Source organism: Pinus tabuliformis, chromosome 7 (assembly GCF_031772625.1).
Source record: "Pinus tabuliformis cultivar Carrire ecotype Pingquan chromosome 7, CPIR1, whole genome shotgun sequence".
In the NCBI taxonomy this organism is placed as follows: Eukaryota; Viridiplantae; Streptophyta; class Pinopsida; order Pinales; family Pinaceae; genus Pinus; species Pinus tabuliformis.
The window spans coordinates 1,676,820,560-1,676,845,456 of record NC_142293.1 but is presented as its reverse complement, the minus strand read 5'-3'; the positions used below and the strand labels follow the sequence as shown (position 1 = coordinate 1,676,845,456).

Below are 24,897 nucleotides of genomic sequence, written 5' to 3'. Positions count from 1 at the left end.
TCAGAGGAAGAAATGGTAAGAGATCTTCCTATGCTAAAGCAAGTACATAATAATTGTGATGCTTGTACTTTAGGAAAAATGCATAGAGAAGAATTCCCTATTAGAGTAGAAAAGAAACAGAGGGATATACTTGAGTTAGTGCACACAGACCTATGTGGTCCCATGCAGACAAAATCATTAGGAGGTGCAGTGTATTTCCTACTGTTTATCGATGATTGTACGAAGTTTTCTTGGGTGTATTTCTCAAGTAAGAAGAGTCATACATTCGAATACTTTACGCGGATTAAAAATATGATTGAGAGACAAACAGGGAAACAGAAAAAAATTCTCTGTTCTGATCAAGGGCGAGAATATAGGAAAGATGAGCTGATTAGATATTGTAAAGATCATGGAATTTTGCAGCAGTTTACAGTACCCCATACTCCACAGCAGAATGGAGTGACAGAAAGGAGGAACAGAACTCTGGTGGAATGTGCTAGAAGTATGCTTAAAGGTAAGAATCTTTCAAATGGTTTTTGGGCTGAAGCAGTGAGTACTACGGTTTATTTAAAAAATAGGAGTCCTACAAGAAGTCTTGAGTTTAAAACTCCTTTTGAAGCTTTGTATGGATATAAGCCTACAGTAAAACACTTAAGAATATTTGGATGCAAAGCATTTGCCACATACCCAAGGAAGATAGAAAGAAATTAGACTCAAAAGTCATCAGATGCACTTTTATAGGGTATTGTTCGTCATATAAAGCATACAGATTATTTAATCCCTCTACTCACAATATCTTTGTTAGTAGAGATGTTAAATTCCATGAGCAGGATAGTGAAGAAACTGATGAACACTATGATGGATGGGACGTTTCGTACTTTGAAGAAGAGGATGCAGAGAACAATCAGGATCAGCAGCAAACAAAGGCAGAGGATGAATAGCAACAACAAAAAAAATAGCAACAGCAACAGCAGCAGGAAGAAATAACGTTTGAAACCACTACCCCACCACTCAGGAGATGAGGTAGGAAAGCTCAAATGCCTGCAAGATATAGGGAAAATGCATTTATAACTAGTATGATGAATGTTGTTGAACCATCTATTTATAAAGAAGCAAATGAAAGTAATGAATGGAAAATAGCCATGGAACAGGAATATGACTCAATAATCAGAAAAAACACTTGGGAATTGGTAGAACTTCCTAGAGGAAAACAAGTCATAGGTTGCAAATTGTTATATAAACCAAAAATTAATGTAGATAGAACTATAGAAAAACTGAAAGCTAGGTTGGTTGCAAAGGGGTACACACAAAAAGAAGGGATAGATTATGAAGAAACCTTCGCCCCTGTAGCTAAATTGAATACCATAAGAATGTTAATTGCCTTAGCTACTAAGAAACATTGGATGATGCACCAACTAGATGTAAAGTCTGCGTTTCTGAATGGGGAACTGGAAGAAGAGGTTTATTTAGAGCAACCGGAAGTGTTTGTCCAGAAGGGAAAAGAACATTTAGTCTGTAGGTTGAAGAAAGCACTCTATGGACTAAAACAAGCTCCTAGGTCATGGTATGAGAAAATTGATTCATTTTTTCTACAAGTTGGCTACAATAGAAGCAAGAATGACCCTAATCTTTACACCATGAAAGATGAACAAGGGTGCGTAGTGCTGATTTCATTATATGTAGACGATTTGATAATTACAGGTGATGCTATATATCTAATTGATGAAATCAAGCAGTAGATGTCACAGATGTTTGAGAGGAAGCATCTCGGTGAACTCAGATACTGTTTAGGTCTCAAAATCTGGAGAGATTTAGGTCAAACATTTCTGTCTCAAGCAAAGTATGTCAAATCCCTGTTAGTGAAGTATAGAATGGATCAGTGCAAGTCTGCACAGGTACCATTGCAACAAAACATCAAATTACAGTGTGAGGATGGCTCAAAAGCAGCAGATGCAACACTTTATAGACAACTGGTTGGGAGTCTGATCTACCTAACCACCACTAGACTTTATTTGGCTTATGCAGTCAGCGTGTTAAGCCAATTTATGTCTAAGCCACTTGAAAGCCATTGGGATGCAATGAAGAATGTTTTGAGGTATCTACAAGGTACTGTAGATTATGGAATTATTTACACTGACTCTTCTGATGTTAGACTGGCAAGATTTGCAAATTCAAATTAGGTAGGAAATGTAGATGATCGTAGATCTATAACAGGTTATGCATTCAGTCTTGGATCCGGGGTGATCACTTGGAGCAGTAAGAAGCATAACACAGTCTCCTTGTCCTCAGTAGAAGCAGAGTATCAAGCCATGTGTGCAGCAACGTGCGAGGCAATTTGGTTGCGGAGACTTCTCTAGGATGTTGGGGAAGAATAGATAGTCGCAACAACAATCAGATGCAACAATCAAAGTTCAATCAAGCTGGCCAACAATCCGGTGTTTCACTATTAAGTTATGGTATGTTCTATGCTTATAACAGTTTACTTCTTTTTCTTATTATATTCCACCGATTAGCAATCACATGTACATAGAGTAAAGTGCAGATAGAACATTAAACGATCGACAGAAAACAAGCCAAGACAAGAGACACAAGATGTGGCGGCTAGCCAGTGACAAACCCCACAATGTGTGGGGAAACCCTTTGATCAAATCTTCTTTTATCTTCAATAATTCAGCAGAGAGAAATAGTACAATAAATCTGATTCATATCAGCAGTAGCAAACCCTAGATCAGTAGCATCAGCATTAGCGGCTTCATTATCAAACTAGGGCAGACCATATCTCACAAACCGATAGTCGGATTGACTTCATTCCACCACCAAAAGTTTCGGCTTCTAGAGGAGGTTCAGATGAACCTACAGCGCAGTTCAGATGAGGAGATCTTCGAGGCCACGCAAGTCAATCTTTACTTCTGCAGTTGCAGCTTCAGTTTCAGCAGTTTCTGGCTTCAAACTAGGGCAGTCGATATCTTGCAAACCGTTCGTCGGATTGACTTCATTCCACCACCAAAAGTTGCGGCTTTCAAAGGAGGTTCAGATGAACCTATAGCGCAGTTCCAAAGAGGAGATCTTCTAGGCCACGCAAGTCAATCTTTACTTCTGCAGTTGCAGCTTCAGTTTCAGCAGTTTCCGGCTTCAAACTAGGGTAGTCGATATCTTGCAAACCATTCGTCGGATTGACTTCATTCCACCACCAAAAGTTGCGGCTTTCGAAGGAGGTTCAGATGAACCTACAGCGCAGTTCCAAAGAGGAGATCTTCTAGGCCACGCAAGTCAATATTTACTTCTGCAGTTGCAGCTTCAAATTCAACAGTTTCCGGCTTCACAAGTGTGAGAGAGAGAGACCCATTTCAGCACAGTAGAGAAGAGACTCATATTTGCGCAGTAGAGAGAGAGAGATGTGATGAGATGAGTGAGTCCAAATGAGGAAAAGTCCTCTTATATTTATACACAACGTTGGTGGGTGAATAGATGCGACTGTTGGGCTTCTGAGCCTACATGAGTTGTAGGTCGGCTTGATAATAATTCCATAATCAAAATAAATTCATATCTCCATGAATACTTATCGGAATTGGATGATCTTTATATCAATCCTACACCTCTCGACGAGAGGAATCTAATAAAAATATTATTAGCCATGAATAAGATGACCCACATGAAGTTTTGCCCTGGTTGCCAATTTTAACATTCACAAAAACACGAAACATATTGATACTCAATTCCATTTTGTAAGGGAGAAAGTGCAATCTAAAGAAATTCATTTGGAATATTGTAATACATGTGATAATGTTGCGGACATTTTCAGTAAGCCCCTTGGAAAAGTTAAGTTTCAAATGTTTAGGGAGATGTTAGGCATATATGTGAACCCATTCTCCATTAAGGGGGAGTGTTGAAGATAATGGAGAATATCCTAGAATAGGTAGAGCTGGTTCATGTAGCCTCAGGATAGGAATTAATTTCTATTTCTTAGGATTTTGTTCTAACTTCCCTAAAACCATGTATTCTATTTAATATGTAATGTTGATGAACAATGGAGAGCGTTCTGCAGAGCCAGAATCTCCTGGTTCAAACTCTCTTTCGTAGAGCTGACCAATGGGTTTTATTTTCAGTAATACAAACATTGCCATTTTTATCAAGCACAAGTCACGTGCTCATCACCTCCTTGCACTGCTCAAAGGCTCCCAATCTAATAACTATCTCGGCAAGACTGTTTTCTTGTCCTTTTTCTTCTTCAAAATTGCTACTGTTGTTGATATTTTGTCTTCATTCATTGATTCCATTAAGTCATTTGTATCACAATGTGCATCAATCACTTGTATTAAGTCTTGTGTATCACAAATTACATCAATTTTTGCCATTATTTCAATTGTATCACATGCTGCATCAGCCTTATGGATTAGGTCTTTAGTACAACTAGTTGCATCAATTTTCTCTAGTAGCTCCACCGTGTCACAACTTTCATCAACATGATAGATGAGTTAATCTGTTTTACAAATTGTATTCACTGTTTGGATGAGATATTTTGTGTCACAAATCGCATCTATCTTTTTTGCAGATCTTGCATCAATCATATCATCAAGTAGATCTTGCTTTTGCCTCAATTTTATCTGGAGTGCATCAATCAATTGTTCTCTCATATCTATTCATTTTGAAGATCTTTTGCAGTTGCTAGTATGTCACCCATTTGATCAATTATTATTTAATTTTGTTGTAATTTCCACTCAAGAATTTTAATTTTATTGTGCAATTCATGGTTTCACTCTTGTATTCCTTCAATTTCTTGAGATGCTTTCCACCTTTACCCATTTTTTTCTTGACTTACTTTCCTCTCAAGCTTGCTTGTACTAGATCACTTGATCACGCTTGCCCAATTTTTATGTTTCTCAAGGGTGTCAGCTCACTTGATCACGCTCACCCGATTTTTATGTTTCTCAAGGGTGTCAACTCACTTGATCACGCTCGCCCGATTTTTATGTTTCTCAAGGGTGTCAGGTACTACCGATGATGCACCATGAAGTTCAATTACAATCTTGAATTTTGGCAACATGATTAACTCACTTGACTTGGTTGACTCCCTTATTCAATTTCAGGCAGATCACTTTACAACAGATCTTTTTGTAATTCCTATTTTACACAATCACATGCTAATACAAATGTTCTTAGCTCCCTTAATTTACAATAATAATTCACCTTGAAGTTCAATTACAATCTTGAATTTTGGCAACAATGATTAACTCGCTTGACTTGGTTGACTCCCTTACTCAATTTCAGGCAGATCACTTTACAACGGATCTTTTTGTAATTCCTCTTTTACACAATCACATGCTAATACAAATGTTCTTAGAAGTTAGCTCCCTTAATTTACAATAATAATGCTCCTTCAAAAATTGAATATTTAATACCCATAAGATTTCATAACCCCCCTTAAGGTATGAATATCTTTTTAATTAAAAAACAAATTAAATATGCCAAGCTTTATTTTATAACCTTATCACCCTCAAGATCTCCTTATGAAAGGACTCCATTACATTTCAGAATAAAAAGCCTTTTAAGAAGCTATTTTCTTATCTTCGAAAACGCACTCTTAATTTATTCCTTCACATCCATTATTTTACTATTAGTCTCATACATTTTCCCTCTCCGTGTAAAGCTTATTTTTGGCATGAATCGTCTTAATATAAAAATGCTTTAATTTAGCCCAACCTACGAAATTTGACTCAGGTAAATAATTTCTCTGAATATCTTTGCAAATAAATGATGAAAAGCAGCAATTCCCCTGCGATTTAAATGATGCGGCCACTGATGAATAAAATGCATGGTTCCCTCTTGGCTGCAAATTTAAGCAATTTTTTCTCTTGGATGCCAATTAATGACGCAGGAGAGAAATTCTGATGAAAATTGGATTAAACTTCCAGAGTGCAAAATTATACTAGCGCCCTCTGGACCACAGGCTCTACTCGCAGCCTTTACTCCCATACAAGTCTCTTTACACACGTTTCTTCACATTTTTCTACGCAGCTTGCATTCACCCAGCAGCACGCACAACTCCACAAGAATATATGCATAACTCGACAGCTCCACAATTTCATCGCTGGTGAAATGTGGCACTGTGTTCCATGCTCCCCTTCAAATGGCGATGGCAATTGAAATTCTTTAATAAACAAAATGCTGTAAATACCAGTGTTGATAATATCGCCGAAATTTCGGCGATATTCGCAAATATCGCGATATTTTCGGCGAGCCGAAATATCGCCCCGAAAAAATCGCGATATTTGCTTGTTTTGAATTTCTCGCGATATTTACGAGATTTCGGCGATATTTTCCTAAATAGCGCGCGACGATGGTAAATATCGCCAGCAGCCTTTATAAATTGGGTTTTTGGTTTTTGTTTTCGTCATTTCGTTTTCGTGAGCTGGAGACGCTGCGAACAGTGCGAAGGAGGGTTTGAACTTTGGCTGCGAAGGAGGGTTTACAGCCTACAGGTATGCAGCTATGCTATTATTAATTTATTACTAATCTATCATCTATGTGAATGCCGGATGCCCCACCGTTATAATCAAGTTTCAACAATGCACATTTTAATGTCTTTTGAATTTTCTACATAGCGTATGATGCTTCAGCCTTACATAGCGTATGATGCTTCAGCCTTCCATGATTCAAGCCGTAATACTGTCATGACTCATAAGTAGTTATAAATATGAAACTGACCTGCGGCAACATGGAGCGGGGAACGGTGTATATTTGACATTGCTCCAGCCTCCAACATTTAATATATACAAATTTCCCAACCTTAAAATATATGCTCCTGCTTGAACATATGCTCCAACGTTAATATTGCAGATTGATATTGCAGATTGTAGCGTTGATAATAGATATTGTGAGGGTGGCAGCGTTGCCATACTTTTTGGCTTTACATGAATCACAATTACAAATACATCCATATTTATGGTATTTGATCAGCGTATTTTGATGGAATAGTAAACCATAATAACATTTCCCTTAGCTGTATTTGGGATACAAGACATCACGGGGCTGCTGGAGGGGGAAGTTTGGAGGGGGATCAGCAGGATATGTGATGTTATTTTAATTTTTATTTGAGTCCTTGATTGGACAATTATCAATTTATCACTATCAGGGATCAGCAGGATTTGGTATCGCCTTTGAAGTTTGATGTATCATTTCTATTTGACATCATATATATCAGTGTTTTCTTCATATTTATGTGCCAATGTGTTTAGTTCATGTTGTTATTGCTTTATATGTTTAGAAATCTGAAAAAAATGAATATATTATGCATTTTTTATGCTTGCCGATATTTGCCGATATTTTGCCGATATTTTCGCCGATATTTCCGATAAGATATTTTCCGGACCCTCGCCGATATTTTCCCGATACTGATATTATCAACACTGGTAAATACCTATCTCTGTCCTTGCATGAAGGAATATCAACTCCACAGGTTCTTGTTTATTTACTTACGAATATGTAGCTACCAATCAAAAAAGCAATGATACATGGGATGCAAATTGATCTACCTGGGAAAGTTCCCAATAAGAAAGACGACATCTTTCTCTTTATTTTTAAATTGCAACTCCGAACAGGCAGCTCCTTTAACCGGAATAGCGATTCTAATCTTGTCTTTTTTTAGCAGCAGCTATCAAAAAACGATGGTTTTTCTTGGTCAACTCTTTCAGGTCTCACACCATCTGATACTGACACTTCCACAGCAAGTCTTCGACGCAGATCCCAACAATGTAATACGTGGAGTCCACAAAAAAAGACTCGCAACACAATACAAAAATTTGCCTCAATTTTTAATCTTATCAACATGCATGGATTGCCATCTACTTTTGTTCGATTTTTGGTGATCCTAGTAGCGATTGTGGTTGGTCTGTTTGCTTTAGCATCAGTGGCTGCATTGCCAAAGAAACAGATCTGAGCTCCACAACAGCAGCTTCAACTTGGAGTCACTCAGATGAAATTCAGATTCTCAGCTTTTCAATATATGTGACCACATGTAGAAAGTGAGGAGATCTGGAAATACCCATACCGGATCTGGAAAAACTCAGTGAAAAATCACTTGTCACCACCAAAGTGGATGCAAAAATCCAAAAAAAATCAATACAGCCCAGCCGAAACACCCACGGCTCAACAAGTTGTTTTAATAAAAATAGTCCCCAGCTTCTTCTTTTTTTTCCTCAGCCGCAGGCCGATCCAATCAACGGCATACCATAGTTCATGGGCTCCTGAACGCGCACTTTAATAATCCATCTTCAAAAAAACATCGTTTGCTGCCTTGTGGGAGATCGTTGTGGGTTGTCTTTGCAGCGTAGCTCCAAACTATGCAGAAATACACCCACAAAACTCAATATAGTAGGATTATGCCATTGCTAGTGTAGATCTACAGCTCCACGAATAGATCCAAACTCTATTTTTATTTTTTGCAAATTTGGGCATCCAAATAGCAAATCTACATTATTTGCAGCATGACTTTGTTATTCATATTCTGGCACACTCAGTCTTCAAGCCCGAGCATCTCATAACTCTGCAATGGCTCTGATACCATGTTAAGAATTAATATGGGCTGAGACAAGAAAGTATATTGATGGAAAAGGCTTGAAGCCCTTATGTTGTATCTCAAAATCTGAATTTATAATACGTCATTGAATCTTCAAGATCTTCTAGATCTAGATCACACTGACAACTTAGTGGATGATGACACTGCATAAAGATAAGGTCTACAACTCATGGTCTCAGACTTTATGATTGTCTTGCAACTCATAGTTTCACAAGCCCAAATTACAAACATCCGTCAAAAGATATACATAAAAGGCAGGAAAAATGTCATTGTACATTGACAAATCCAAACATGTTTTCAATTAGAAAGTCAGCTCATATGGCAGAAGACGGATTGAAACGAAGCATAAATCCAAATTTGGATACTTGATAGTACATCATAAATACTCAAAGCAACTACAGAGACTATAAACATCTAACTACATTGAAAAAATCACTATGAAAGGCATTGAATAAAACAAATTAGAGGAATCATCACCATGATTTTAGCAAATGCTTTTTAAGAGGGACCAGATTTCTTAGATATAGAATGCATATATTTTAATCTCTGAAAGATGAACTGAATGGTTTTCAAGCCTTGCTCGGGATCAAATTTCTTACCATAACATTCCATCAGGAAGTTGAGGCAGGGTAGCACTGACTGATGCTTGCTGAGAGTTGAAAGCAATGTACAAATCACCTAGAGTTGATCTGGATTCATTCTCGTACCTTTCAGGCTTGAGACTGACAGCAAGGAAAGAACTGCCACAAGTCAAACAAATCTTATATAGAATTAGTTCTATGTTTTCTTTTTAGACATTTAGTTACCACTATATCCTGATTCATTCATGTTCTTTTCAGGCTTGTAATTGAGAGAATTAAGAACTGACAAGAAAACATCTCCTATGGAATTACTTTGCATTTTTACTTTTCGCTTTAACTATTGTGTTCTCTTCAATCACCCTAATGGATTTCTACGGGATCAATCAGATTATTTTGGTCCAATAAACATACTGACTTTGGTACATAATACAACTTCCTGTATCTCTGATTCTCATATGACATACTGACTCCTCAAAAAATGAGAAGCTAGTGGTTTGACATCTTTTCTAATGGTGTTTGTCATGTAAAGGTAATTCATAAAGGATATTATTAATATTAATCTAACGTTACAATGGCTAGGTAGGAATTCAATAAATGGCAAGTGTAGAAGCTCAACGCTATTCTTTGTTAATGTGGGCAGTTAAAAACCGCCACCAGTTGAAGTTAGCAATGCATGTTTAACTGAGTTATAGTTAGTTTTTTGCTTTTTCAAATTTTTGGCAGAGAAGTGAAAAATAGCCATCCCATATAAAGCTGATGGTGAGAAGTGAAAAATGAACTAAAAAATACAGTTAAGCGTTAGCCCTATGGGGATTAGTCTTGTTGCACCCATTTTGCCACAAGTCCAAGGAAGCAGTTGTGCAAAATTTTTCAAAGATCAGAATCATCAACCAATTAGCTATGTTATTGTAAACCCAATTTATGCAAATTGTAATGTAAATGATGCTAGTAACACTGTAATTATGTAACAACCTAGGTAAGCTTATGATTTTGGAACGAATTTCATCCTAGGAGATATTTTAACTTCACCAATTACCTGTGTTTCTAAACACTGCTAATTGGAAGAGTTTTTTTCCCTCCAGTGTAAACCCCAAAGTTAGGGTGGAATTTATTGTCGAAGTTTTAGGTGAGCCCTAGTGTTCTTAGTCGAGTCTATTGTAAAAGTGATTTGGGAATAATTTAAGCTATTTGGCTAAATTATTTTATTACAAATCACTCGATCTACTAGATCATATTGTGTCGCAAAATTGGGAAATTATTTGAGGGTCTATAACGAATCAGTATTCTCCCTTTGAGGGTGGAATTATTGTAATATATGATGTAAAAATATTTTAATGTATGGTCCATCACAATCATACACCATGGCTAGAGTATTTGAGGGTGGAAAAATAATTAATCCTCTCTTAAATCAATTAATTAATTTTCCTAGCAAAAATAAAATTAAATCCTAAGCAAGAAAATTAATTAATTTAGAGTTGTTGACTACTACTGGTCAACTGCCCATAGCAATACACCCCCTTTTCTTCGCAAAAAGGGGTAGCGCTTGATCGACATGTCCGTGCCATTCTGCAGTCATCGACAGCTTGATCAATTTATGTTGTAAACCAGTCTGCATGTATAAATTGTAAATAATCTTAGCAGATATGAGTCATGTCTGTAAATTGCCTAGGTGGACCTAATTTTCTAAGTGATAATCTACGTTCCGAAAGGTTTTTCGTCTCACCGATCCATGATTGGCAGAGTTTTCCTTCAGCCTAAACCCCAAAGCTGGGATGGATTTTGTCATTAGAATCTTAGGAGAATCCTAGTGTGTTAATCTGCTAGATTATAGTTGTGTCGCAGAACTGGGTGGTTTATGAGGGTCTATGTCAAATGGGTTCGCCCCCTTTAGATGTAAAGTTGTAAAAGTCATGATGTAAAGTGCCTTGAGGGTTAGAAAATGTTTTAATCCCCTCATAAGTCCTAAGTCCTAGGTCCTAGGTGTTTTTTCCAAAGGCTAAGTTCGAGGATCCATTTAAAAATAAATTAAGAATTAAAAAATTAAAAAATAAAATAAATAAATAAAAATTTAAATAAAAATAATAAAATAAAGCAAAAACCCTAAAAATAATAAAATAAAAATATTTTTGAGTAAATAAATGCAAATTTTCATTTTTTAATGAATTAACTAATTCGACAGATGAGATTAAGAGATATCTTGATTCTCATCGACGGTCGAGATCATTTCAACATGGATCACTCGAACTAGCCGTTGGGATTTCTTTTTCTTTAAATAGGGTCCTAGGGGGTCATTTGAGATCAGAAGATCTGTGAGTCTGGTGCTGAAGAAGCTCTCTTGTAGTTCATTTTTTGTGCAATAAAGAAGACTTTGGGGTTAAAAATCTTGCTGCTGTTACTCTTCTGAAAATGCTGTAAGATTGTTTTATTTGTTCTGCATAATTTTATTTTCAGCCATTAATGATAGCTTAATGAAGATTGATCTAGGCATAGGTATCTTGTCTGATCTTTGAAGTTTGAATGATAGTTTAGATTCTGAAATATATTGGCAAGTATCTCCATTTGATCAGGGTTTCACTATTGTTTTCTCCTTCTATGTTGATGGTTGATTTTAAGCTGTGCAAGAAATCTTTCTTTAGATTACCGGGCATTAGGGGAAGTTCTCGGCTGAACCAGCCAACTCCCGGGTTGTGTTTTCTGAAAGAGCCCAGCCAGTTCTTGATCCCCGGCTTATCATTCGAAATATTTTTTATGAATGCATGCAGGGTTTTCTGAAGCGTTTTACATTTAAATTAAATTCTGATAATATTACTGTGATTATTGATAAATCTGGCTTCTGAAGAGCTTTCAGTTTGTAAATACTGTAAATTTTTGCTGGGTTTAGGGTTTTCAGTTTTTTTATTTTATGCACATATCATTTCTTTTGGGTGATTTTCTCATTTCAGGTTGCAGGGATTTCATTTCCAGGAAAAGTATTTTGAAATTTTTTCTTTAAGCGGAGGCTCTGTGGAGTTCCCAGATTACTGCCAGGCCATCTACTCCATCTGTGCAGCCTTTTCTTTTTCTTATTGACAACGCTACCCAATTTTTTACTCCTGCTACGTATGATTCAACATTCCGTCTGTGCATCACTTCTCTGCAACTATCATTGTCAAAGGGAGTTGCAAGCAGTCAAGGGAGTTGCAAGCAGATCAAGTTTCAATCAAAGGGAGTTGCAATCCGCTGTTGCGTCCTCCACCGATTAAGCACGCCTCCGACTGAACTCACCCGCAGCAAACAAACAAATTCCGCCGTCCGGTTGCTGGAGGCTGCACGCTTCAAAAAGTGGCGTGAGGTTAGCCCAGGCATCGATTTTCAATTTTTTATGTGTGGGCATGACTGCGTGTGATGCCAGGTAAGAAACGTATTGCTTGAAAGTTTTCCGGAGTGAACCATTCTTCGCCAGGCAGCAAATCCGATCCCAGTCGAAATTGTTCCATTCAGAAACGCTCAGGGTTACGATTTCTCTGTTTTGTTAACTAAAATAGCAGCGTTCAACATTTTAGTAGGTTTACTTTGATTGCTTTAAATCCAACGTCATCAAATCCCTGCATCTACGGATCCCTCTCACGCGAGCTGCCTGGTCGCCCTCCTTGCCTATCCGCAAACCTGCATTATGAACAACAAACAAAAAAAACGCAGGTTTCTCATTTCATTTGATGGTTTAGCGTAAAGCGTCAATCATTTCGATTTACCTTTTTTTTAGGGCTTAGGAATAATTTTAGAATTGAAAGTTCGATTAGGTGATATGCTTGGTTAGTCTAGATTAAAGGTTTGATTTAGATTTAAAATTCATTCGAGTTATATTTCTAATGTAGCCCGTGGTTTTTTTTATTTCTTTCCTTTTTTAAAGTGTATATATTCTTTTAGTTTAGTTGCATTTAGTTTATTTAGAATTTAGTTTTGCTTTAGTTTTATTTGTTAATAAATCAAAAAATTAATAAAAAGTAAAAAAATAAATAAAAATAAATGTGCTTTTTTTTTAGTTTTTAACTTTTGATTTGTTTAGCTTAGGGTTTGAATTTTAAATTAGATTTTCTTTAAAGTTTATTTTTATTTCAAAAAAAAAAAGATTTTCTTTTCTTGTGGTTTAGATTTAATTAAAGTTGCCCTTAGTCTTTAATTTTTTTTTTTAAATAAAAAATAAAAAATAAAAATAAATTTTGCAATTTCAATCTTGGCTCGGGAATTTCCTAGGTTTCATCTTTTATGCTGAGGTTGAAAATTTTAACGTGGGAATTAGTGTTTAATATGATTCAATTTTCGACTGAGGATTAACTGCATGAATGTGGTCACTGGTTAGTATTTTAGGTGATTGTTCAAAGCATTTTCGAAATTTTAAATTGCTGGAGTATCATTAAGCCGTTAAGCATTTTCCCGCATTTGATAAAAGTTAATTTTCGCTCAGGCTTTGATGATAGATGATTGCTCTTAATGAGTTCATATTTCTGCAGCATCTGATAATTAACCGTTTAAACATTAACTCCACAAGGCACTGGTCTATTAATTCAGTAAAATCTATTTAGTGCTGGTTTCCTTTCGTGTCTCCCAAACCAACTGGTCGACAGTTGGTCTTCGTCATTTCATAGGGTCTACCCCCCTTAGCCGCGGGAGACAGGCTTAAATGGAGAGATCGGGGATCAGAGTGACAGCCCCCGGTCTGAGCGTTGTCGTGTCAATCTGTGCGACAACAAGAGTCAAAAAATTATTCTAGAGAAATTAATTTCTCCAAGTGGAAAATGACCAAAAAATTTGTGGGTCAAAAAAAATGTTGATTTTGGAGGTCCCCCTTGGTGGGGGATCTCCCCACCGAGGCAAAAATTATTTTTTTAAGAAGAATTAAGCCCTTGGACCTTGGTGGTTAATTCAAAGTCAATTTTTTGAGGATATTAGTTCAAAATAATTATTTTTGGACTAATAAAAAATGGATTTATTGAGAAATTCGAAAATTCCTCAAAAATAAGTATTTTCGACGACAGAGAATGAAAGATGATCAAGTGTTTATCAACGGTCGATATTACTTTGACGAAGATCAAGCCAACTAGCCGTTATTTTCACTTGGAGGGATTTCTCTATAAATGGAAACCATTTTGCTTCTATTCATTGTCTTCATTGATGTAAACTTTGTAACGCTGGTGTGAAGCCACTGTTTTGCAAGGAACGTTTGAAATTCATAATAAAAGATTTTGGGGTACAATTCATTGTGTCTGTCTCATTGATCTATGGTATGTGTTGGGTATGTGCTTTCCTATATTGTGCTTAAAATTTTAATAAGCTTGTTATTCATTAGATGGGAATAGGAACATTCTATTGGTAGATTTTGGGTCTCTCTTGTTGAAAAATCTAGGGCATCAATAGTTAGGTGATTTCTCTTAATTAGTAACTACTTGTGAGTGCCTTTTAGTGCATTAGATTAGGATCTTCTTGTTGCTTAAGTTATTAGTGTTCTTCTTCATCAAACAACTACCAATGCATGAACATAAATAGACAAGCGACATAGAATGTAGGCAATGAGCCAAGGCCAAAACCTCTCACTCTTTGAGAGGAAAACCCGCACAAAATTCTTCTTACAGAGATTCCAATTGACGAATACCAAGACCAAGACCCTTGACCTATTTGTCACTCCAAGATCAAGACACAAGTTCTCTTGAGTCTTGATAGTCAACCTTCTTCTTGACTCTACTTCCGCTTCGACCTTCTTAGCACCAAGACATAGTGTCCACCAAGACCTTGTCACTAACACGACACAACGATCTTATTTTGTGATGGCATTGAGTCCTCATCGATACCTTCAAATTGTGGTAGTATTAAGCCTTGCTCACTATGGAGACACTGAAACAACGTTACAGAGATAGCTCCAAAACAAATTGTGGATAGACTGAGATTATCTCCTATTTGAGCACATAGAGATGATCACCAATATGTGATAGCAATGAACTGTAGTGACACCAAGACTGTATTTCTGAACCAAGACATAGAAACCTTCTTTATCCTAGTACCGAAACTTGATCATTGTAATTTCCAATGTGGAAAAAGTCGAAGTCGGGATTAATTCGGGAAGGGTCCCAAAGTTGAAAAACTCGTTGAAGTCGGGAGTTTTTTGAAAAAGTCGGCAAAAAGTTGGCAAAATTAAAAAAACACAAAATTATTCATTTTTTTAATTTTTTTTTAACATCTAGAGTCGAAGTCATAGTTTAGAGGTGTTTTCAGTGTTTTACTACAATGTCATTCTTTACATGTGAATTCGATCACTAAAAGGATGTTACACTCTTGCAGTCTGCATTCTAAGTGCATTTTATCACCAATGTTTTTCAATATTATCCACAAAAAATATGATCATAACAGTGTTGATTCTTGGGAATGTTCATCAACTATTTACACTTCCTTGCTTGCTAGTCTGGATACTCCTTATCCTCTTTCTCTTATGTCTCACAATCATGCTCGTCGAGGTAGGTATGCACTTCTTTTTCATAGTCTTCTCAGTTTCTTATAGTAGCCTTCTGACAACTTAGCCTTTGGCTAATGTCTCTTCTCTGTATTTTTTTGCACATCTCATATAGATCCCTATTGTTTTGCAAACATAACATCCAGCAAGAGCAAACCAATAATAGTCATATATGTTTCAACATTCAACAGAATATAGCAACCAAGCAATTAATTTTCTCAGTAACACCAACCAACTATAATGCTCGAAATTAAGATTCAACAACAAAACAAATTGCACAGCACAACGTTATCACCAAATTTCTAGGGCTATGTTTGAAAGATTCCACTCTTTGCCTTAAGATTAAATAGGAGAATTTATATCATTTTCACCTTTACGGCCTCTTTATCCGCGGCCTGGGAAGGAGGCAGACTTTTTTGGTCGACTCGCGATTAAATCGGGAGTATAACAATTAAATCGCGATTTTTTCCTTTCTGAAAAAGTTGCCAAAAAGTCGGGGGATTAAATCGTTTAGTTTAAAAAATTGCATTTCTAGGATTAAATCGAGATTTTTTGCAGACTTTTTCCACACTGGTAATTTCTCCATGGTTTATTCTTCCTTTACCGAGATAGAGTTTCATCTAGACTGCACCGAGCTTATCTCTATGCTTTTGTATCCTAGTCTGAGCTCCTTTACTGAACTTTCTTCTACTTTCTTATCCGAACTTAGCTCTGTAATTGTCATCCGAAAATCTCAGAGATATTCGAAATTCTGAACTGTGTAAATGCGAAGAGCCTTCACCCATATATATAGTGGTTTCCCTCTATAACTAAGCCGACATGAGAATATGAATAGGTGTGTCTCCATAATGTGAAGATGACATAAGTTCTTCACTTCATCTTGAAGCCGACAAGAGGAAGAAATACCTTGTGCTCATCTTGGAGGGCTACTAGACCATTCATATACATTCTTCATACATGACATCGATGCTATATGACTTTTATGACCTAAAGGCTCTCAATGGGAGCCATCTAAAAATAAAATCCCTTGCTCATGAAACCCACGAAGCAAGCCTTACAATAACAATTTTTTTTCTTCTTTACATCATTTACAAAAGTCACAATTACATGTCATTATGAAGACCAAACCTAGTTACACTTTTCAACACTCCCTCTTAACTAGGGAGGTATTCATAATGGTACTTGGTCATTCTCAATCTGAATAATTTCTCATAAGAAGAGTCAGATTGGTAGCCCATCTATATAGCATCATATCAACCAACATTGTCATATAGCAAGGCCTTGACTAACAACTCTATCTCTCCACTAAAGCAGAGCACAATGCTGGCGAGACCAATGATTTATAGACACCCGAATCATTGTCTCTCTTGGAACATACCCCACCCGAGTTCTCTCAAGGTGAGTTCCATCGGGACTATTCTTATCTTGGACTCCCCAGCCCTTAAAGAATATCGGTCCTCTACGACTACTCTTATCTTGGATGCCCTATCTCATCTTCAAAGAGCATCAGATGCCAAATGATTACCCAATCCTCCATTCTGTCTTCCCAGGTGAAGACCAGAATGATGTGTCTATCTCTCCCTCTCAATTAGGGAGGACATATATATTCCTATAAAGGAATGTACTCATTCCTACAAAAGGAATGTACCTAAGCCCCCCCTTGGCTTAGAAATTTCCAAGTTTCCTCCAAGTAAGAAACTGGTTTCCAAGCTCTCTCTTAATTAGGTGTTGAGAATTCAATAGGCCAATGAATATGTTAATTCTCTTAACTTGATAATTGTTTGTGTTATCTTTTACTTATTAGCTTTGTTCGTTATTATTCCAATGTGCAATATATCAAACAGCTACCAAAACAACAAGAACAGTGATAGGGTATATAGGCTGCAAGCCAGGGCCAAAACACCTCCTCTTGAGGGGAAAACCCATAAATATCTTCTTTTCTTAGAGCTTTCAATTGACAAATACCATGACCTAGAGACTCAGACAAATACCCTTCAAGATCAAGTCTACCATGGCCTCCTGCTGCAATATCTTCGACCTCCCAACAGATTCGAAATTCTGCTCCCCAACAACTACTGTCGCTTCTCTAGGAGACTTCGATCTCCCTCTAATAGCCTACCTCTTGACTTCGATTGCCTTGTCTTGAGTCCTAGGGCTAATAAGATGCCCTAAAGAGACCTTCGCTTCTCTTCTGCTTCCAAGATCGAACCACAAGAGATCCCAGCGCAGAAACCCTAACTTCGATCTTCCAAAGAGAGATAGATAAGGCCTAGAAACACTTTGACCTCTTTGATTTCTTCTTCTTCGCACTTCCTTCTTTGACTTCCTCTTCTTCTGTTTCTTCGCATAAGTGATGAGTGAGTGATCCAAATGGAGGACGAGTTCCTTTATATATAGTCTTCTTCAAGGGTGGACGTGGCTCTTCATGTAGGCCAACTTGACAGCGCTTTAGGCCGACTAGATCTTTGAGGTATTTTGACACTTTAAAGACAAAATAATTTTTTTCTTTACAATTTACGATGTGCCCATAAGGTCTTCAATATATGACAATGACTCTTATGCCTAGGACAAACCCTAGAAGCTCTTAATGGATGCTTGACCTATAAACTAAAAGAACTTGACCATGAAACCCTTGCTCCAGTAATAATAATAATTTCTTTTCATTTTATATTTACAAGAATACATTTCACACTTATGAAGACCAAACCTAATTACACATTTTTCAACACTCCCTCTTTACTAGGGAGGTATTCATAAGAGTTACATGGTCATTCTCAATCTGAAGAGATCTCATAAGAAGAGTTGGATTGGTAACCCATCTGTCTAACATCATATTAATCAGCATTGTCACATAGAAAAGCCTTGACTAATAGCTCTATCTCTCAACAAGATTAGAGCACAATGTTGGCAAAACCAATGATGTATAGACACCATTATCATTTTCTCTCAAGGTACATACTCCACCCGAGTGTTGACAGAGTATGACCTTCCATTGGACTACTCTTATCTTGGTTAGCTATCCCAAAGAATATCGGTCCATGACTACTCTTATCTTGAATTCCCTACAACATTCTCAAAGAGTATTGAATGTCAGATGGTTACCCAATCCTCCATTCTTTCTTCCCAAGTGAAGACAAGTATGTAGTGTCTATCTCTCCCTCTTAATTAGGGAGGTCAAATCAACTAAACCAAGATTGTCCCTTAAGTATACAAGCTTCTTGTTCGGAAGTGATTTCGTCAATATGTCAGCTACCTGTTCATCAGTGGAGATATATCGTAGCTGCAACACACCATTTTGTACTAGCTCTCGAATATAGTGATACTTGTTCTTGATGTGCTTTGTCTTTCCATGAAACACTGGATTCTCAAACAAACGAATACAACTGGTGTTATCAAAAAGTATCACGATAGGGTTCATCTGTCCTTCAAACAAGTCGGATAGCAGCTTCCTTAACCATACAGCTTCTCTGGTAACTTCACATGCTGCAACATATTCAGCCTCAAAGCTACTCAAAGCAACAATGTCTTGCTTTCTGCTCGTCCATGAGACCATGGAGGATCCTAAACTAAAACATCCTCCCGTAGTGCTTCTTCCATCTTGCTCACTGCCTCCCCAGTCGGAATCTGTATATCCAATCAATTGGACATCATTCCTTCTATCATATTTCAGACAGTAGTTGATAGTTCCTCGCAGATATCTCAGAATATGCTTTGCTGCTATCCAATGATCATGTTTCAGCTCCACTTGAGATTGACTAAGTACATTTACTACAAAACATATGTTTGGTAGAGTATTCACCATGTACATCAATGAGCCAGTGAGTTGTCTATACCTGGAAGGATCCACAAGGCTTGATTCAGAACTCCTTAGTCTCTCAAGTTTGTGATCATCAGAGTGGTCATAGGTTTACATTCCATCATGTCGAACTTCTTTAGAATCTCGATCACATACTTTCCTTGACCCAAATAGATTTCATTCGGTCCTTGCCATACTTCTTGACCCAAATAGTAATGCATCAGTCCAAGATCCTCCATGTCAAATTATGTTGCCAGTTGCTGTTGATTTGGGGTAGCAATGGATGTGCTCTAGCCACAAAACTTGGTGGAGAGGCTAACGCACATGAAATCTCCAATACCCAGAAAGGGTTTGGGCAGATTCTAAACAGTTTGGGAGATATTAAAATAATTAATATTTTTAATGTAATCCCTAAGTCTAAACTTAGGGAATATAAAATTGTGTTAGAATGGTCCAAAAGTCATGGATCAAGCCAAATCTAATCTTAACCATTGATTAAGGACTTAATTTCGACTGTTGATTTGTCAACAAGAAAAGCATAAGAGGAGGCTTGAGGTTCACTTGGAAAATACACTGAGGGAGACCAGTTAGTTCAATTTTTGGAGCAAGGTTAGCTGAGAAATTGAACCAGTGGTCTGGTGAGCAGTCAGGAGGCAGAGAGTACAAAACAGAGAGACGAGAGATCAGTGTAGAGGTAGAAAAGACAGACACAGGGCCAGAGGGAGCCACGTAGAGGCAACAGAGACTGCGCAGAGCTAGTAGGCCTGCGTCATCCACGCAAAGGCTGCAGGAGTGATGCAGAAGGCCAGAGAGGTTGCGCAGAGTCTCAAAAGGCTGACGCAGAGGGTTTCAGGCTATGCAGAGGTCAGCAGGGCTAACGCTAGGTTCAGAAGAAGCGTTGGAGAATTTGTCTATCTGTGGGTAAGCCAGTTTGGCACCCTGTTGTACTAGAAAATTGCTAAATAATAAAATCCTCCCTTGTTGCACTGGTTTCTCCAGGGACATTAGTCCAAAATATTCGTGTCAATGTGTTGATTCTTCTACATATGTTTGTTTTTGTATTACGGTGTGATATCTACAACAATATTTATTTTAATGTTTATTGAAGTGATTTCATGAATAACTTATGGTGGAATAAGTAGGAAAAGTAAATCAATTACTGCAGTGATAGAATTTTCACAGTTGCTTCTTACATTCTTCCATTCGACCTTCTACACCTGTCAAGAGAAGATCATCTACATACAGAAGAATAATTACAGTTTCATTATTTACAGCCTTAATATAAAGGTTCGAGTCAGCAAAACTTTTTGTGAAGCCTATTCCCTGTAGGTATGCATCAATTCTAGCATACCATGCCCTTGGTGCTTGCTTGAGGCCATATAATGCTTTCTTCAATCTACAAACATATGTACCAATGACACTAATAAGCAGTCATGGGGACAAGGACTTGAACGAACTATGGCACAGAAGGATGGGTCACTTGCACCATGGAGCTCTGAGAATTCTCAGGAGCACTGTAACAGGAGTTCCGGATCTGAGTACCAAACGAGATGATGTACGCAGGGGATGCGCTCTAGGAAAGTATGCCAAGGCGGAATTTCCTAGGAGCAAACACAGGAACAAGAGTGTACTAGGATTGATACACTCAGATATCTGCGGACCTATGTCCGTCAAAGCTCTCAATGGTGCCGAGTATTTCCTTACCTTCATTGACGACCACGCGAGGAAAACTTGGATTTATTTTCTGAAAAACCAAGGATGAGGCTTTTTGTCGATTCAAGGAGTTCAAGGCTCTGGTGGAGAATCTGACTGGGAAGAAGATAAAAGTTTTGTGCTCAGAAAATGGTGGAGATTATGTCGATAAGGACTTCACTGATTATTGCACTAAGGATGGCATCAGAAGAGAGTGGATAGCTCCCTACAATCCGGAGCAGAATGGGGTAGCAGAAAGAAAGAACAAGACTATTGTAGAAGCAACTAGGGCCATGCTATATGATCAGGATATGCCAAAATTCCTGTGGGCGGAAGCATGCAACACAGTTGTCTATGTTCAGAACAGGACTCCTCATCGGGCATTGGGCAAGATTACTCCAGAGAAAGTCTTCACTGGGAAGACGCCTGAAGTCAGTCATTTCAGGATATTTGGGAGTTTAGCATATTGTCGCATACCCGAAGAAAAGAGGAAGAAGCTGGATTAGACTACGGAAAAGGGATATCTGGTGGGATATAGCGAGAACGCTAAGGCATACAGAATCTATCTTCCAAGGAGCAGGAAGGTAGTAGTATGACGAGATGTAAAGTTTATGGAGGACAGAGATTTCAGAAGATCTTGCGAAATGCCTTCCGAAGAGCAGTTGAAAGAGGATCCGTTGGTCATGCCTCTTCAACCAACAAAAGTGAAGAATTCTTCCTCAAGTCAAGAAGATTCTCAGGATGGGGAGGAGCGAAGAGAAGCACCTGCTGGCAGAGAAAGAACTCGCAGGGAACTTTGTCAGATTCTGCGTGATGCAAAGAACTTCATCGCTGAGCCAAGGAACAGTAAGAGGGAGCGAAAGCAGCCAGACATATATCAAGCATTAGTAGCTCAGGATGGAGAGTCTGCCAGCTTCAAGGAGGCAGCTTAGCATCAAGTCTGGCTAGATGCAATGGTAGAGGAGTATAACTCCATAATGGTGAACGATGTCTAGGAGGTGGTGTAAGAACCGAAAAATAAAGCTGAACTACAAGAACTGAAAAGATTTAGAATACCTACCTGAACTGATGCCTGCTACCTGCTATGGTGACGATGCTGCGGCTACTTAATCCAATTACCGGAAGACTAATTTCCACCCAGCCAGACTGAGCAGAGCCTGGCTGCTCAATCCAGTAAGCTTCCCAACAGAAGCTCACTGTCCCTCGTGCCCAGAACCTCAGACTGCTTAAAGCTCTTCCAATGGTCAATTTTCTTCCTCTTGATTTTCTCTTGCTCTCTTCCTCCTGATTTTCCCTTGCTCTCTTCCTCCTGATTTTCCCCTGCTCTCTTCCTCCTGATTTTCCCACTCCTATTTCCGGCTCAGCTATGCGGTTTTATAATTGCGGGCTTGGCGGTGGCCGCCCTCCTCCTGCAGCCACCGCTCTTCCTCCTCCTGCCACGCCTTCGCATGCATTTCCGACTCTCAAACATTTATTCATCTGATCTGTTTTGTTTATACATGTACTTTGTTTATATCACCAGGTTTGGTTTATGCGTCACCTTTCATATAAGGTTTTAAACTTTATATTTTATTATAGAGTTTTAACAGCATGAAGGTATTATAACGTTTTAAACATTATATATATGTGTTATTATTATTATAACACTATTACGTTTCATTATAACCATATAACATATCCCTTGTCACTTTATAATATTTATATGTACTTTATCATATTTGTTTGTCATTTTGACCTTTTGATATTCCTGTATACCTTTACTTTATTTATGTTTGTTTTTAATGTAAACTTTAGAGCTTTAGATTAATTAATTATTAATACTTATACTTAGTTTTTATTCTATTTTATTAATATTATTTTTAGTTATTTAATTTTTTATTTTTTTTTTTTTTTTATTTAGGAGCATATAATATGTGTATTTAGAGATGGGTCGTTACATACACTCCCCCTTCAGAAAACTTCGTCCCGAAGTTTAGAGTTTTTAGGTTTAAGGTTTTAATGGACATGCCTTTTCCTATCTAGGTTCCCAAGCTATTCTAAAATCATCCTATCCTTCCTAATCTCTTTTGCTCCCATCCTATCCGTCCTCTACTAGAGTATGCCATGACGTCAGTTTTACTGATCTAACCACTCATAAACTCTAAGGTGACAGCATCGGTTATACCGACCTGATTCCTAGTAGGCATCCGGCAGTCATCATCACATGTCTAGGGGAGCGTGATTCACACAGTCCTCCCATGACTCCAAGGTTCGGAGAATAAACGGTGAGCAACACCTCCACCCCTCCTAGTAGAATTAGGGCTAATACCCTATCATAGAATCACTTTGAGCTTTAATTGTTTTGAGGTTCTGTCATCACGTGGTCATCCCGGTAACTTGTTTATTACCTGCAATCATACACTTATCCATGCATTCGTAAAATGTGCATCAGCATATTCAAAATAACTCATGTATTATTCACCTATGATACTACAGTACAACATATTTTGCGATATTCCATACATGTCTTCTGACTTCCATTTAAAATGTATTTACTCTCTGACTTCTATCCCATTAATCATATTGACATGTATAAATAAATTAGATTTATAATATCTTAATTTCTATCAGAAGTAAAATCATTCAACTGTCTTAACTTTACTTTGACAACTATAATTTAGTAAGATGAACCAGATATATCGTTTTGGTATCCATGTACCAGCAGAAGTTAAACATATATTATGTCACAAAATTTCACGTTTATCTATAATCATTCAAAATGTTTCCGAGTCTCTGATTGCAGTGAAGTAAATATATACTAAACATAGTTTAAAGTTCTTCAAAATTGACATAGATTAGGGTATATTTGACATATGTCCTCTGTATTTTCCCAAGTTGTTGATCTAGGACTATAGTTGTCCCATTGGACCTTAACTTGGTCTACCAGGCGGTTTCTTAGCTGTCGAACCCTACGTCCCAGTCTATGTTGCAGGAAACATGGGGCAGAAGGGCGTTTCTGTACGGAAACGGGTACAAAACGTTGAAACGCGTTTGGTACAGCCCTGAAACACGTTTCAGGCCGTACTGCCACGTTTCACGAAACTGAAATGTGGCCAATACGGCCTGAAACGCATTTCAGGGCCGTACGACCCACGTTTCAGCATTTACTTGTGTTTATTTTATTTTATTTTATTTTATTTGTTTTCTAATCTATTTTTACATTAGCCCAGTGACTTCTAGTTGCTTCCAGGTGCTTTATTTGTTTTCATCCTTTTACTTAAATTTTTAACATTACCATGAAATGACTTAGGATGTTTGAGAGTGGTTTCGCCCTCATTGGATTTCATATGGAGAAAGTAGAATTTTAGATCTCACTCAAAATCCAGCAGACTTATCTGTTTTTCAGGATTTCAGGATTGGGGGAATTGCAATGTTTCCATTGGATTTTATCATGTACTAGGGTATGGAACTTGTATTTAATCAAGAGAACCAAGCCCTCTAAGCAGGGGAGACTCCCAATAATCAAGAGAATGTAGGGTACTAGGGTATGAAACTTGTATTTAATCAAGAGCATTAAGGTTGTTCGACTATGTAGGAGGAGACTCCCAATCAAGCACGAGACAAGAAATTAGAAATTTCTTGTGGATGATTTTGGATATTTCTATTTTCATTATGTGATTATTCATGAGTAAATGTGATGCAAATTTAGATACTTATAGTTTATGCATTGACAATTGACAGTTTTATCATAATGTAATAAATTAGAATGTATCATATATGCTTTATGATTGCACATATTTCTTAAATTTCCTAA

The 24,897-nt window shown here is 37.5% G+C and overlaps 1 protein-coding gene across 3 annotated transcripts in view; it reads right to left on the bottom strand.

Moving 5' to 3' along the window:
- The window catches only part of LOC149254893 (isoamylase 2, chloroplastic-like), a 542,818-nt gene that overhangs the window by 111,247 nt on the left and 406,674 nt on the right, over positions 1-24,897 (bottom strand). For 2 of the 3 annotated variants that reach the window (XR_016267196.1, XM_089460266.1), the window contains exon 24: positions 9,154-9,294. Coding sequence is in view for 2 of the 3 variants with exons in the window: in XM_089460266.1 (XP_089316392.1) it covers positions 9,154-9,294 (141 nt within the window). In the remaining variant the exon portion in view is untranslated. The remainder of the gene's footprint in view (positions 1-9,153; positions 9,295-24,897) is intronic. The other variant, XM_089460267.1, reaches the window with a different exon arrangement.